We start from the raw sequence: 15997 nt of genomic DNA on the forward strand, positions 1-15997 counted from the left end.
CTCTGAGGCCCAGATGTACCAGCCGGTGTTGCAGCCCTCTGAGGCCGTTCCTCCAATAGGTACACATTTATCATAAACATATAGAACAAATCTACCAGTGTCTGCTGCCCATCTACTGTAAAAAGGATTTGCAAAGATGTTAAAAGAATGCCATTAGTAGTGATGGATTTAATATTACAGCAACAATACACAGGTGTCTGTAAGACTTTTTAACAAACTTAATTTTAAAAATACAGAATTTAAAATTTTAAACTTCACGACAGCATAAAAAATTGTAAGAAACAATGCAAATGTACATATCTGACTGACACTAACAATGCCATACATGCACGTGAAGCCCCGACATCACAAAAACATGAAGCTTGTTGTATTCCCGAGATAGTACATTCATTATTATTATTATTGGTAATATTACAGAATTGTTGCTAATGTAAAATTTACATTACATTTCCAATTTGTCTTGTGTGTGTTAATATGTGTGTGTGTGTGTGTGTGTGTGTGTGTGTGTGTGTGTGTGTGTGTGTGTGTATACAGGGACCTATGTGGTGACAAACCTTGTTGGAAAACCTTGTATCAAAGCCACCATGGGAGCAGAGTACATTGTCATTGAAAAGAAGGTTAGTGCTGTGACTGTGTGTGTGTGTGTGTGTGTGTGTGTGTGTGTGTCTGTCAGGGTTGGTAGGTTGTGAATAGTGTGCTGCGTGTTTGCCTCAGTGTGTATTCAGCACGTTTGTGTCAGCATGTCTTTGTAAGTGTAATCAATGACCATCAGATCCTTTAAATAGAAACATATATGTGTGTGCTTTGGATGAGGTTAACACATATTTACATGTTTGTTCATACTCTTAGTGATGAGTGTTTGTACGGTCACATTTTGGCTAAGGTTAAACAATATGGTGAGAAGACTGTCTGGTGACATGAAGTAATACTTCTCTCCTGTGTGCATTCAGAAGACCTGGTATTTCAACCTGGACCCCTCCAGGGTCAGGACCAGTGGATACTGCGGTGAAGGAGCTGCTGCTCTCTCTCTCACGCTGCCAGACGATGCTGCCAGTCTGCAGTTCACCTTCAGAAAGGTACAACTCATTCAACAACAAACTTCACATTAATCTTCTCTGTGCATGTTCTCCCCATATCTGCATGAAAGTTCACAACAACAAAATGTTTGTTTGGGAAATATCTGTAAAAAAAAACATGAATTTCAGAAGGAATCACTTGTATTTTTGTCTCCAGGAAAATAATACTTTCTACGTCGACAAGCTGACTGCTCATGTGTCTCCTTTGCCTGTCTGCCAAGGATGTGCCAGTAAGTCCACATAGCGAGAGAAAACGAAGAAGACAGATACCATTGAGCTGGTGTTTCAACAACCTGCTAACACAAAGAGTGTATCTGTCCCTGTCTTACATCCTCTTCTTCCCAGACAAGACGTACTCAGGTTCGTTGGCTCGTGAAAAGCTGTTCGCAGCAGGTAATGGACAGAGCTTCAAGTGCCAATCTGAGCAACTGCTTTGGACGTCGCCGGAGCTGAGGATCAAGCTGGTTCCTCTGCAGATGCAGGCCTTCACGCTGCCCAACGGACAGTATGGAATAGGTGACTGAGCAAATCATGTGGGTTCAGTGATGCAGGAGTGAATTAAGTCTGCTCCACAAATTTAACTTAGTGTACGTGGTTTGACACTGCTCTGGTAGATCTAGAATTATAACCACATTTAGAAGCTGCAGAAACTCTAAGAATCACTATTGTTTGGGAAAAAATAACAGTTGACTTATGCTTTTCTTTATTGGACAGATACACCTTCAGCTCAGCATGACAGTCTGCTCTGTGCTTTCTCTCTGGTGTTAATACCAAGTAAAGCTCACGGACAAACATTTTCAAATTGATATGGGCTTGTTTTCTACCATTCATCAGGTCGAGTTTTGTCGTTATCCACAAAACTCATTGATATTTATGAGGAACTCACTCTGTTGAGCTTCTCACTGGGCTTCTACACAGTCCAGCAGGGCGGTCATTGTGCCATGGTAAACCTCTTAAAGAGGAAGATATAAAACAATGATTGCTAACTATGATTTCTATAAGGTTCTGCTGTCTTTATTTCTCACAAACATCTGGGTCAGACGCAGGGGGTTGGGCTGGATACAATAGATCAAATGTGATGGGAAAGCCTGGTTGGTGACCCTTTTTATCGATATAGAAGATAAAGCTGTCTGGATTTACTACAAGGTTCCCATGTTTGAGGATGACATTTTAGAGCAGCAGATGGTGTGATAACTTGTTGTCCTATTGGACTGTTTTAGACCAGTGAGAATCTGCTGCAGAAAAATAAATGTCCTGAAACTAAAGCTAATGGTTTAGTGCTGCTGTGCACAATCTATAAATGATGGAAGACAATAGCCAGTGGACTATCTCTGCACTGCAGCTTTCTGCAAGATGAAAACACATTCCTCATGTTTCTGTGTAAATGAAAGTCCTTTGTTTTTAAATCGTTGGCCTCTTTCGGCTTCCTGCATTTTGCTCTCCTCCTGTTGTATGTTACAGAGGTGGAGTGTTGGCCCGACTTTAACAAACGAGTTATCCCCATCATCACCGGGGCCGTAGTGGTGAGTCTCATTCTGATCGCTGTGCTGACCTTCCTGTTCATCAAAGACCGCCGCAGAGAAGGATACGCCAGGCTCTGAGCTCAATGTGAAACTGGGTGGAGATTTACTCAATCTGATATATATTTTATAGTTACTGTTACAAAAAGTTCTTGAAATTGCTCTCCTTAACTCGGAAGTTGCTGTTTGCTTCTGGGATTCTCCACATAATAATAAAAAAAAGAGTTCTAATGTCTAAAAATCTAACAATCTTCAATTCTGCTTTAAATTAAACTTTTTTGTTCACTGCTGTTTGTTGTGTGATACTCTGATTTGTTGTCTGATCTATTTCATAAAAAGGGAGAATGTGTATTATATAGCCTAAATCATCCAACAACATAAATGAAACAGACTATTGTGTATCCGTTTCTTTATCCGTTAGCCTTGGTTGGCTATCTAGCAAGCAAGAACTTTTTTTGAATAAAACAAATTATGTTTTTACTATACATAGCTCAAACATATTGTAGTTTAACCAGTGTGAATGTCCAATAATTAAATAATGTTTCTACTATTTTTTGGTGTTCAAAATTTGCAAGTATTCTTGTTAAAAATAAAATAAGTTTTATTTTATTATTGTGAATGTGATTTTCCTTTACTCACTGTAGTTCACCTCCTGTTGACATAGAAACGCTGCCCTCTGCTGGTGACTTATGGTCACTGCCGCTTCTTCCTCCCCACCTCCATATCCCTCTTCCTCATTGGCTACTCGATACTACGAGTCCTTGGAAAGGTCATAAAGAATAATGCCGATATTTACAAGCGTGTGGCAGTGCTTATTAGTGCAGGTGTAATTATTGTAAGGCCCCAAATATGTAAGTTTGGTTCAAGTTGAGTGATTTGCTGCAGTTAATATAGAACCAGGTGGTGTATGAGCTGTTTCGTTAATTCCCACTTCGCCTTTTCCTCTTCAGCTGGTCAGTCAGTGCGTTAGCTAGCTAACGGCTAGCCTCAGCAGCTGGTAGCTATGGCTGCAGTTATTCTGAGTTTCCCAACTCTGCAGAGTCTGAGGATATTTACACAGTGAGTACATCAACGCGTTACGTGGCTGTTAGGCTTTTGTGTGATAACAGACTGCCCCCCCTCCAAACGTCATCTCCCACCAACCAGCTCCTTGTTAACGTTAGCTTACAGCTAAAGCTTCACGTCTGAGCTAACTTCACAGAAGTACTGTAAACATAACTGTTAATTATCAGCAGCTGATCGTCATCGCTGTACAGGACACAATCACGTCATCTGGCCCCTCAGTACCAACGTGTTGATAAAATGTTTTTTTTTGCCATTATGTGAGCTAATAACTCTGATAAAGGCTGAGCAAGGTTAAACAACTGCAGCAGACTGTTAGCTAGCATGGCTCATGTTGCTGGGACACCATGCACACTGTTGTGTAGTTATATATCACAGTCAGCTTTTGCTTGTTTTATACTGTATGTGCTGTTTGATAAATGAGCATGTCGTCCATTGCCCTTCACAGTCACTTAGAGATTTAAATGGCACTGACATTGTTGTCTCCTCTTCTCAGAAACTTGTCATGGACCAAAAGAGGCGTGAGGCTCGTTTCAGGAGGTGAGTGAAGAAAACAGTCCAAAAACCAAAAGATGTTCACTTTATAATCTATGTAAAACAGAGGAAAACAACATCCTCACGTTTGAAAAGCTGAAGGCAGAGGATATTTAGTATTTTGTGCTTGATGATAGTTGAAGATAGTTGCTGATTAGTTATCTGACTATTGTGTTGTAAAGTACATTTTAAGAACGTTGTGGTATTTGGTAAAGGAGCTGTACAAATGTCTGCTGTGTCTTCTTCAGGCGTGGGAAGGATAGAGAAGGTGCTGATTGCCAATCGAGGGGAGATTGCGTGTCGTGTGATGCGCACGGCCAAGAAGATGGGCGTCCGCTCGGTGGCTGTGTACAGTGACGCAGACAGAGACTCCATGCATGTGGCCATGGTGAGATGCCGGATAGCTCTGTCTCGTAAAGAGCTTCCTCATTTAGTTATTTTAAGCTTTCCTCAGCTGCTTTAACAAACACAATGAGGAATGAGCGTGTTGTGAAAGTCTGTTTCTGCTCTGTTTTGGGGGTTTTTTTGTAGGCAGATGAAGCCTACCACATTGGCCCTCCACCCTCCCAGCAGAGTTACCTCTCAATGGAGAAAGTCTTGGAAGTAGCCAAGAGGTCTGGATCACATGTGAGTCTACTTGTCGGGGACAGTTTTTCCTTATTTTCTTGCTCAAAAGAGTCTCTTCTAAAGGAATAATAGACGTTCAGGTCTCTTTAACCTCTTTAACTGTACTTTGTGTTGAATATTCTTGGGCGTTGACATTTAATTGTGATGTGTGTGTGTGTGTATGTGTGTGTGTGTAGGCGGTCCACCCTGGTTATGGCTTTCTGTCAGAAAACACAGAGTTTGCGGAGGCATGTAAACAGGAAGGCATCATCTTCATAGGGCCGCCTTCCTCTGCCATCCGAGACATGGGCATTAAAAGGTAACCCACACAAAACGCATCCAGTTATATCCTACCTCCATTTGTTTCTAATCAACATGAGCGGTTACTGATCCCAGTGGAGGGAGTGGTGGATTGCAGGGACAACAAGTTATGGAATACAGCAAGAAACAGTTGAATAGAAACATAAATGCATTGGGAGAAACGCAATAATAGCAACACGTGTCATTCACTTTTTCTTTGATTGATTTCTCTCTCTTATCAGCACATCCAAACACATCATGTCAGCTGCTGGGGTGCCAATCGTTGGTGGCTACCATGGAGAGGACCAATCAAACGAGAGGCTGCAAGCAGAGGCTGCCCAGATTGGATACCCTGTGATGATTAAGGCAGTCCGTGGAGGAGGCGGCAAGGTGAGAGGATGTGAAAAGGCCTAAACAATTTTGACTGAGTAACTTATGGAAACATAGGATAACTGTGTGTGTGTGTGTGTGTGTGTGTGTGTTTAGGGGATGCGTATTGCACAGTCAGAGTCAGACTTCTTGGAGCAGTTGGAGTCGGCGAGACGAGAAGCCAGGAATTCCTTCAACGACGATGTCATGCTGGTTGAGAAGTTTGTAGAGGATCCCAGGTATTAAAAAAAATAATTAATTTACCCACCAGCCAGTTCTACCAGCTTTCTATTTTGATTTGAAGATGAAATAGTCTTTTTGTTTCTCCTTCTGTCCGTCTCCTGTAGACATGTGGAGGTTCAGGTGTTTGGGGACATGCACGGTAACGTTGTCTATCTGTTTGAGAGGGACTGCAGCGTCCAAAGGAGACATCAGAAGATCATAGAGGAAGCACCAGGGGTGAGGAACTGTACAACGTGGCTGTGCATGTGCCTAAATCACAATAAACTTACAGTATTTAAGTTTGATTGGATATAAATTCTGACATTTAAATCTCTTTTAAGGGGACATTGCAGGTCAACAGTATATGCCACAAAGAAGTGGTATACATTATCTGAAATGATCTGTAATGAACATTGTGTGTATAAGGGCTGAGAACATTATGATAGAAGTATATGATAACCATCCGGTGCTCTATTATGTCTCACAAGTTGCTGCAGAATATTCTGGGTTGATGTGAACGGGTTGTTACATTTTTGACCACTCGAGAATTAATAGAAATGGTCAACAATGCCTCGAAAATACTACATTAATACACCAAGATCTTAAGAAACACCATCAAAAAATCCATTCAGTGATTTGGTATCTAACACGTTTTGACATTTGGAGATTTCTTTTTTGTATTTCTTGGTGATTGGGGAGCACTTCTGTTTCGGAAACTGCTCAGAAACCGCCTTACTGTCACTCTACCTCGTAAAGCCATACAGTACATCCGCTGGATGCCCGAAGTTTGTGGTTGTAAAGTCACAGACTCACAGACTTCAGTCCACTTCTTAGGGCTACTATGACTTGAATACGTTCGTGTCAACTGTTGACTGTATTCTCACTCTATTCTTATGTGTTTTTTCAGCCTGATATTAGTGCTGAGGTGCGGAGGAAACTTGGCGAGGCAGCCGTTAAAGCGGCCAAGGCTGTCGACTATGTAGGAGCAGGTGAGACGCACAAACACGCACCACAGCGCCACAGGCCCACAACACACAGTGTATATAGACGTGAGAGTGTTTGTCTCCCCGTGTAGGTACGGTTGAGTTCATAATGGACGCCCAGCATAACTTTTACTTCATGGAGATGAACACCAGGCTGCAGGTGGAGCATCCTGTCTCTGAGATGATCACTGGGACTGACCTGGTGGAGTGGCAGCTCAGGGTGAGAGAGGACGGACGGAGAAAAAAGTGAAATGACACAGGAAGTTGAAAACATTCCCCTTTTGCCAATAAGAAGTTTTGAATCTCCTCCAGGTGGCAGCAGGGGAGCGCCTGCCTCTCCTCCAGGATGACATCATTTTAAGGGGTCACTCTTTCGAGGCTCGTATCTATGCCGAGGACCCAAACAACGACTTCCTTCCAGGGGCGGGGCCTCTGCTGCATCTCTCCACCCCGTCAGCAGACCAACACACGCGTATAGAGACTGGAGTCAGGGAAGGTAGGGGAGTCTAGATCTAACTCTCTGGTTGTGTTTACAAGGATAGTTTTAAATTCTTCATGTAACAACACTTAATGTTTTATTTTACTGAACCAAATTTGCTGCCTACTGGCATTGTAGGATGTATGACAATAGCTGTGCTGGCTGACACACACACAAAAAGTTAATTACCATAATGCAAACGTGTGTGTGTGTGTGTGTGTGTGTGTGTGTGTGTGTGGTTTCAGGGGACGAGGTGTCGGCACATTATGACCCAATGATCGCCAAGCTCGTGGTTTGGGGAGAAGACCGATCTGCTGCCTTGAAGAAGCTGCGGTACTGCTTGCGACAGTACAACGTAAGACTCGCACAGTCAAGTGGTGCTTTGCATGTCGTGTGACTAAACAAATGCAGTATGTACTTGAACGTAAAGCCTCAAGGTGTAGCATTCCAAGTTAAAGTGTACAAAGAGAATACATGCTAAAACGGCGTCCTCTCCGTCCTCAGATCGTCGGGCTGAACACTAACATTGACTTTCTGCTGAGTCTTTCGGGCCACCCGGAGTTTGAGGCTGGAAACGTGACCACCAGTTTCATCCCGCAGCACTACGCAGACCTGTTCCCCACTCCGATAGCTCCATCTGGGGAAACGATCTGCCAGGCCGCCCTGGGCCTGGTGCTGCAAGAGAGGAAACACACGCAGGAGTTCACACAGTCCTCCACTGGTGAGGGGGAAATACTTCCCTTTATCGCACATTTGGTATGAAGAAGTAATGTACTTAGTGTATATGGTGGTGCCGTGTGATTTTCAGATTCCTTCTCCCCATTCGGCTCCGGTAGCGGCTGGAGAAACAACGTTAAGTTTAACAGAAACATGACGCTACAGCTGGGAGACCAAAGTAAGTAACAGACGTGGGGTGAGCTTTGAGTGGACTACGCTGTAGGATGAATAAAGGAGCAAGAAAAGACAAATATATAGAATTTTGATCAAAGGTGATGCACTGCAGAGAAGCATTTTTTTGTCAATAAGTATCTGTGTTTAACTTGCTCTCTACTAAATGCACGACAGACTTGTCACACCGGCCAGAGACTCGGTTCAGACACATGTAAATGTCTTGTTTGCTGCCTTCCTCCTGTTCAGGACATTTCTTCTTCTGTGTTTATTGTCTTTAGAAGTTAATGTGGTCGTTGTGTACAACAAAGATTGCAGCTACTCAATGCAGGTGAGCTGGAGTTTGTCCTGTGTTTTAAAATGTTCTGTTGTTTCTCTCAGAAAAGCACCCATATCTTTATCGTTATTGTGTGATTGTGTTTGATACTATGTTCAAATGTTCACTCCATTCTCGACACCAATGCATTTCCATTCACTTGACCATGACGGTAAGGTCAAGAACTAATGAAGAATGACGAATTTGAAGTCTGCCTCCTTCATATTTATAAATAAATTCATAATCTCTCCTTTCAGATTGGCGAGGAGGCGTACGATGTGACTGGAGAGCTGGAGACGGAAGGTGGAGCTTCATTCCTTCACTGTTCTGTCAATGGAGTGAAGTCTCGACCCAAACTGGTGATCCTGGACAACACAGTGCACCTGTTCTCCATGGTGTGTTCCTACCACTCATCCATCCATCCATCCATCCATCCATCCATCCATCCATAGTTGCACTGGGATTTATGTTTATTTCAAGTAACAAGAAACAGAAATATGTGATTTGTAAATGGTGAAAAATTAGGAGCTGTTTTTGATTCGTTATTAAAATCAAATTATTAAAATCTATATTATAGTATGAGTTCAATGTAGAGGCAGTATTTCCTTTATGGCTGCAAACGATTATTTTCATCTTGATTATTCTGCGGATTATTTTCTTAATTAATTGGTTTATTGTTTGGCGGAAATAGTGAAAATGCTCGTCACGTTGTATACTTGATAATTATGAACCGCTTATTAATACATCATAGTAATTGAGTATATTCATATTTTGGATTGTTAATCTGAATCTGCAAAGTAGCTAATATCTACTATTGTCAAATAAATATAGTGAAGTAAAAAGTACAATACATCCCTCTGAGATATAGCGGAGTAGATGTTAAAATCTGTTGACCTAAACTCATATATTAAGAGTTCTTCATTCCTCATATTCTGTCTTAAATGGCAGAAATTCAGCAATTTGTAATCTGTGTAAGATGTCTTGTTTATTAGTTGGCTTCTCTTGTTTATAGTTGATTGAATGCAGGTTCATTCTCAGTGCTTTTCATCAGTCAATGTGACAGAAACACTTCACCTGTTGCTGTGGCACATGTCTGGTTTCTCGTTCTGACATCTTTCCGACTTGTTTCTGCAGGAGGGAAGCGCCCAGGTGTCTGTCCCAGTGCCCAAGTATCTGGCTGGTGTGAGCAGTTCTGGGGCTCAAGGTGGAGCAGTGGCCCCCATGACGGGGACCATAGAGAAGGTGGGTTTCTTAACATATGAGACTATAACTGGCAGCGCATTTCATTTTCGTCAAGCAAAGACATCTGTTTATTTGTCTGCAGGCCAAACTAGCTGTTTACATCATCCTATTAAATAACGTGTTGTAAATATATTTTGTATAATCCTTTATTACAACAGTAGGCGTGCTGAGACAAAAGTTCTACGAGATTGAACTGGTCCAGCAGAAAGCTGTTACAAATAACAGGTTTTTCAATTCACAATGTGGCACAATGTGACAAGGAAAAAATACATATATATACATATTTATATCCATTATTTTATTGTGTGAAGCTCTACAAATGTTTGTATTAAAAAGTACTACACAAATAAAGTGCTTGTACTTGTGGCTATCTGTAGGACAGAACGTGTGATCGCACATTTGATCTTCTTGGTTAACTACAACGTAACAGTTACATTAATAGAGTCCTGCCATGGTTTAAAATGATTCATGTGTCACACCCCTTTTATACGTCACTGGTGCCAAAAAGACTTCGGCAAAGGACACATTAATGTATCCTTGCTTATAGCTACTCAAGCCTCCTCGCTACTCCGGCTTTCCGGGTCACAAGCTGAGAGATCGAGGGGCCACAAAAATCGAGAAATGAGGAGTTCCCCAAGTGTCGTCTGTTCAGACAAATAAACGAGCTGTTGTGTTCAGGTGATGGTGAAGGCCGGAGACACGGTGGCTGTCGGAGACCCTCTGATGGTCATGAATGCCATGAAGATGGAGGTGAGGGACTCTCCTGCTGGCTCTGCCTCGCACACATTCTCACCTTCTCCTTCACAGGTACGCACATTCTCTGCTGCGATTGTAACGCAGTCGTTGTGTTTTTTGTTTTTTTGTCTCTGCAGCATACGATCCGGGCGCCCAAGTCAGGTGTGATCAAGAGGGTTTTCTTCAGCGAGGGCTCTCAGGCTAATCGCCACGCCCCTCTGATCGAGCTGGAAGAGGAGGCAGAGGAGGGGGAGGGGGAGGGGAGCAGCCAGTAAACAGACTCAAACACACAACCACACCCGTGAATACACACTGACGGGCCGGAGCTCGTTACTGTGTACAGCTGCCTTTCACGCATCAGAAATGTACACTTCTTTCTTGTGAGTTTATATGTATGAATCAGTGAATGTCTAGAAACATCTGTTGGCATTTTTTTTTGTTCTAAGTCCCGCCCCCCTCTGTGTTTCTGTCAGTGGTGTAGTGTAAGAGCTGGTTTGGGTATTCTCTTGTTCAGTGCAGCTTAAAGCACTTCCTGACTGATGAGGTCGACGGCCGAGTGTCCTCTCTACGCACACACACTGTGTACCTCCTAATCTTTACACCGTGACAAAACTAAAACCTTATTTGTAGGCAAAATCTGAGGCAGAAGATAATAAGTTGGTGGAATAGCAAGTGTGAAATCAGATAAAATACTTGAATTATGCCACAGTTGACTATAGGAATAGTGACTGAATACTGATTTAAATGACCGTAAAATATTTACAATAAACCGAGTGAATACTTTCAACATGTAATGCTTAATAACAGGTTGGTCTGGCAGAACCATGTAGCTCAAATTGTGTCATTTTGTTATGTTCACATGCTGCTTTTATTAGTTTGGAAGACTATCCTATCACTTCTGTTTCTTAGTCATCATGAAATGACATGGCTTTCACTGGAAACTGATTTTAGCAAGAAAGAAGCTGAGTCTCTGGTGCAAGTAAATATTAGGGGTTGTTGATGTCTAGTTCTTCAACATCCACACATTCTGACTCCATTCACCCTTGCAGTGTGTCTGCTGTTAGCCTCTGTTGTTGGAGAGGAGACGTTCTCCTCTACACGACCCTGAGGAGAAAGGCCTTTAGAACAGGAAGGCAGAAAACCACTCCAGAATTATCAACTGATTCCTAACTTTAGTGGCCGGATGTCGCTCCGATTTGAAAATAACCCGTAAATGATGAAATGTCGGTCACACAGGGCTGTAAACAGACGGATGGTTTGTTTCTGTGTCCAAGTGAACTTGACCGGTTTCTGATTATCACTCTCTTTTTACTAACTGGTGTGTTATGAGACCTTGTAGACTAAAACTTATAAACGCCTGTGTTCATTTTGTAGATGTGTGATGATTTAAAATAAATAAAAAGTATTGGACTGGTCGGGTACTGTAATAAAAATGTTTATAAAATATGCACAGCGTCATGTGGTTCTTGTAGGTTGCTTAGCGCAACACTTAAGAAATTGTTTTTTTATTGACTGACATCTCCCTCATCCTCTAATACATTTGACGCATTGAGCTCCACAAGACTTATGTCTTATGACAAAATTACATAAAATCACTTCAGACCGAAAGCATAAAATAATGTGTTCTGTGCGGATATCTACTCTACCAAGATGTACTATATGAATTATTTCCCACTATTTTGTTAAACTATACTATGACTTTTTTCAACATACTATCTTGTTTATGACTTTTTACACTGATTTTTTAACTTTTTAGACATATTATAGACACTATTTTCTGACTTTTCGGCATACCGTACTACGACTTTGACTTTTCTTGACACAGATTTTCTGACACTTACATTTTTATGGCGTACTATACTGTGACTTTCTATATGGAACTTTTTGTGCCACACAAAAGCGTCACTTTTTTAAAGGATGTTTTTGTAAGAACATTTAAATGAACAAAATTGCAGCACAGACATGTTTCTTAAAAATGTATTTATTTCGTAAATATAACTGCATCTCCATAAGCATCAGCTATAAGACAGATGTATAGATAGGACAAGGAGCGACAGACAGCAACATATCAGTCAACAGAAGTAGAGAATAAAACAGATTTTAAACACACAGTTCAGCTCTGACCTTCAGCTTTGTGTCGTACTGGCTGATGCTTCGTCTCAGGACATTCTGCCACAGAAAACTGATCATTTGACATAATAATAATATGACACAACTATAATTTAAGCTCCTGTTTTTAGCTTATTTGATCAAGGAAACCATATTTTGTTTTTCGGTTAAAAACTTCCCGGAAACTTTCCTGAAATAACTTGAAAAAATGTTTGATACTTGCATTATGTATGGCAACAATGACAATAAATGAGTTAATTGAAAAGTTCAGGATCTATTATGTATTAAGACTGCAAATGTGGCAGATATAGATTTTTATTTGGTCCTTACACAATCAATTCTGTCTACAAGAGCACTTGTAGACAGAATTGAACAGCTCTAAACAAAGTATCCAAATACACTTCAATGGTGCTTTTGATGGAGGATATGATCATCATCTGTAGTGAAGGCTTGATACAATTTAAATCTACTTTTATTTTGTATTATGTGGTTTAGTAATCTGCTTCTAGAAATACCCCAGAGGCCTCGAATCCAAACCCTTCCGTCAGTGCTCTGATGCTTTATGTTAAAAAATATGTACCTGGATATACAATCCAAAAATAGAGCCGAACATTTTAAAAATAATCCTAAGATTTTAACTTTTGCTCATTGTTATTAAATGTTACTTCATAGTTTGTATTTTGTGTCGCTTTCGGTTAAAAATAGTGTTGCTTACGTTGGAAAAGGTAATTTTGAATTTACTTTAAGTAATTAATGAACAAACTTCCTTTATTGTTTCCAAGTCTTGATAGAAGAGATGTTTGTTTGTATTTAAGAATAGGATTATAGATGTATTAATCATTACATTTTGAACACTTTGGGCCTCCGTAGTTGAGCACAAGGGGGCATCAGAACGGCACTAACACTGCAGGTGTTTCTGCCTTTGTCCAGACAGGACTCGTCCTGCGTCCTCTGTAGTTTATTGCTGATTCCAGAGAGGAGGGTTGTCCAACTTTAGTTTTTTTGTTGAAGTTAGGATATCTCTGCATCTGATGCATCAAATTTGACTGTTTTTTAAGGTCTTTAAAGGGTTCTCCTGGATTTTGCATTATACTTGCATACAAAAATGATGGTAAAAATGAATGCAACAGATCTGAACACATCCTGATATTAAGTCCCTCGTGTGAGTCAATCTAAAAGACAAAAATAACGTCAAACTTTGAGTAACAAAACAGTTGAAGTACCCCTATAAAACAGCATTTTCCTCATCCAGGTACAGATATCATAGGTATCCAGGTAGACATTTTTACAGCAGTATGAACACAAATGTTTAATCACCAAAAAAAACAGTAATATCCTGTTAAATGTGGCCTGATCATTACTTGTTGAGTTGTGAAACTGGATGTTCCCAAGTGTCCTCTTTGCTAAAACATCCGGCTTATTTCAGGCCAAACAAACAAAGAGCTGAGATAAAGGTTCAACCTCCTGATAACATGTCTGAACTCAAGAGGAAATGTACAGCACAGGACACACGTAACAATATGTAAGAAAGTTCAACACAAACAGAAAAAAAAGTTCTGCAATAATAAATAGACACTTTCATTGTCAGTCGCACCTGTATGAACTTCAACAGGCATCAAACAATGTGTACCATATAGAGAATAAACATGATTGACAGTAACCACAGTACAGAAACATCCTATGAACTCGGTTTGTCCCCGGTGTGAGCTCAGGCATGTCCTGATCATTGAGTTGTGGTTTAAAACGGTTGTCTTGAAACGTTTCTACATTACACTTCTGGAGTCAACCGAATCCTCCTACAACAAGAACCGGCACACGTTTCAGAATTTCACCCTTTTTTTTTTTTTTGAAGAAAAGAAGCTAAACCAAGAATGAGAGGGACCACAGAGAGCGTACAACAACGCTACACACAGCATGTGGCTACTGGATAATGTTGATGTCAAGTTTAAATCGATTGTGCATTACACTTCTGGAGTCAACCGAATCCTCCTACAACAAGAACCGGCACACGTTTCCTCATTTCACCTTTTTTGTTGTTGTTTTTTTTGGAAGAGGAGAAGTCAAACCAAGCATCAAAGAGAAACATTTGACCTTTTACACGCAGACAGCATGTGAGCACTGAGATCGCACAACAAGGCTATGTACCGTCCTAATCAACATGGCCGACATACAAGGAACACACACACACACACACACACACACACACACACACACACACACACACACTTCATCAACAGGTGGATAGAAAAACATGACAGCAAAAACATGATTTGGATGATTTAAATGGTAACAGACAAGCAATGAATTGAGAAATGACAACATGTGATTTTGATATGCGACTTGTGCAAACGCTCTGCTTTTCTTCTCACCTCTGTATTAGCTGAATTATATTTATGTGATATAGCTATCTCTCTGAAGATAGAGACATTCTGCTGTCTGGGTCGACATGCATCAGCCGTGGAAAAGCATCTCGCCATCGAAGCCGTGTTTCTGTCTTGCTGAAATAGAAACGGTACCACTATCTCCTCCGATGCTTCGGTCATATTTTTAGGGACGAGTCCACCAATAGAGCCTCTCTCAGACATCCTCACTCACTGATCCCGTTGCCTCAAAATATTCCCTGAGCATCATGCTCTTTAATGCCGAGATGCCTTCGCTAAACCGGCTGAAGGAGAAAAAGGCATTCAATGGGAACAAGTTTCCAGACATAAAGTAACAACAACAACAGGCTTAAACCGCGTCTTTCTGCAGTACCTTCAATAATAGAACCTCCTGAAAATGTATGGCTTTTTAAACAGGCCCCATCTGTCCTCCTTCAGAGCAGGGACGCAAAGGCCTGAACAGTCGGACGAGAGAGCGGCACAAACAATAATGACAGTCCTCTTCATAACGATACCAGCTTCTGTACAGTCGGGCACAAAAATAAACAGTTTTTCTTTTAAACTCCAGTCTGGATCCTTTAGTCTTTGGTAACACCGTAGAGCTCCTTGTACAGTATCGAGGGACTACTGTAGGTCCTACGGGAATAAGTCTGGACGTTAACAGAACCAGCAAGGCTCTGAAAGCTACATGTCGTCTACCTTTTCATCCGAATGAGAAACAAAAGGTGCAGCGGGGCCGGAAGCTCAAACAGGAAGTGCAAGCCGACACCTCTGAGAAGTACTCGTAATGCAGCTAAGTGGAGCTTCGGACCTGGTTCTACATAGACCTTGAGGCTCAGTCCTGTATTGAGCTTAGACTGCAGAACATATGCTGCCTGATTGATAAGCTATCAAAAAAGTCCAGATTGACAGGAATCCTCGTCAGGAAAGTCATTTTAATGACAGCTGCAAGAAAAGCGTTGGCAACTGTGCTAAAAAAAACGACTAAATAAATAGCAGCAGGAGAGTTCATGTACCAGGGCTGATCTCAAAGGGCAGCACCCGTCTGCCTTAACTTCTAAAATGAATTCAAACGATGACGTTTACAGAGATTTTTGCGGGACTTGCAGCAGAAATGTGATAATTGTCGCTGCTCGGATGCCGACTTGATCTTCCTACAGAAGCAACTCCACAGAC

At 41.3% G+C, this 15997-nt stretch overlaps 2 protein-coding genes across 2 annotated transcripts; both read left to right on the top strand.

Moving 5' to 3' along the window:
• lamp3 (lysosomal associated membrane protein 3) lies at positions 1-2701 on the top strand. Its single transcript, XM_079157583.1, has 6 exons — positions 1-59; positions 535-617; positions 951-1076; positions 1234-1306; positions 1422-1592; positions 2538-2701. The coding sequence occupies exons 1-6, from the start codon at positions 14-16 to the stop codon at positions 2675-2677; spliced, it is 639 nt and encodes a 212-aa protein (XP_079013709.1). The 5' UTR covers positions 1-13; the 3' UTR covers positions 2678-2701.
• A 656-nt stretch (positions 2702-3357) lies between these two features.
• Positions 3358-11757, top strand: mccc1 (methylcrotonyl-CoA carboxylase subunit). Its single transcript, XM_079158021.1, has 20 exons — positions 3358-3447; positions 3547-3655; positions 4155-4198; positions 4441-4580; positions 4724-4819; positions 4996-5117; positions 5341-5488; positions 5585-5706; positions 5815-5926; positions 6597-6678; positions 6765-6892; positions 6985-7168; positions 7396-7505; positions 7655-7871; positions 7959-8045; positions 8320-8369; positions 8612-8749; positions 9489-9596; positions 10275-10346; positions 10469-11757. Exons 2-20 carry the CDS (start codon positions 3600-3602, stop codon positions 10604-10606), a joined length of 2154 nt encoding a protein of 717 aa, XP_079014147.1. The 5' UTR covers positions 3358-3447; positions 3547-3599; the 3' UTR covers positions 10607-11757.
• Positions 11758-15997: the final 4240 nt, after the last annotated feature.

This window comes from Pholis gunnellus (genome assembly GCF_910591455.1).
Source record: "Pholis gunnellus genome assembly, chromosome: 4".
NCBI lineage: Eukaryota > Metazoa > Chordata > Actinopteri > Perciformes > Pholidae > Pholis > Pholis gunnellus.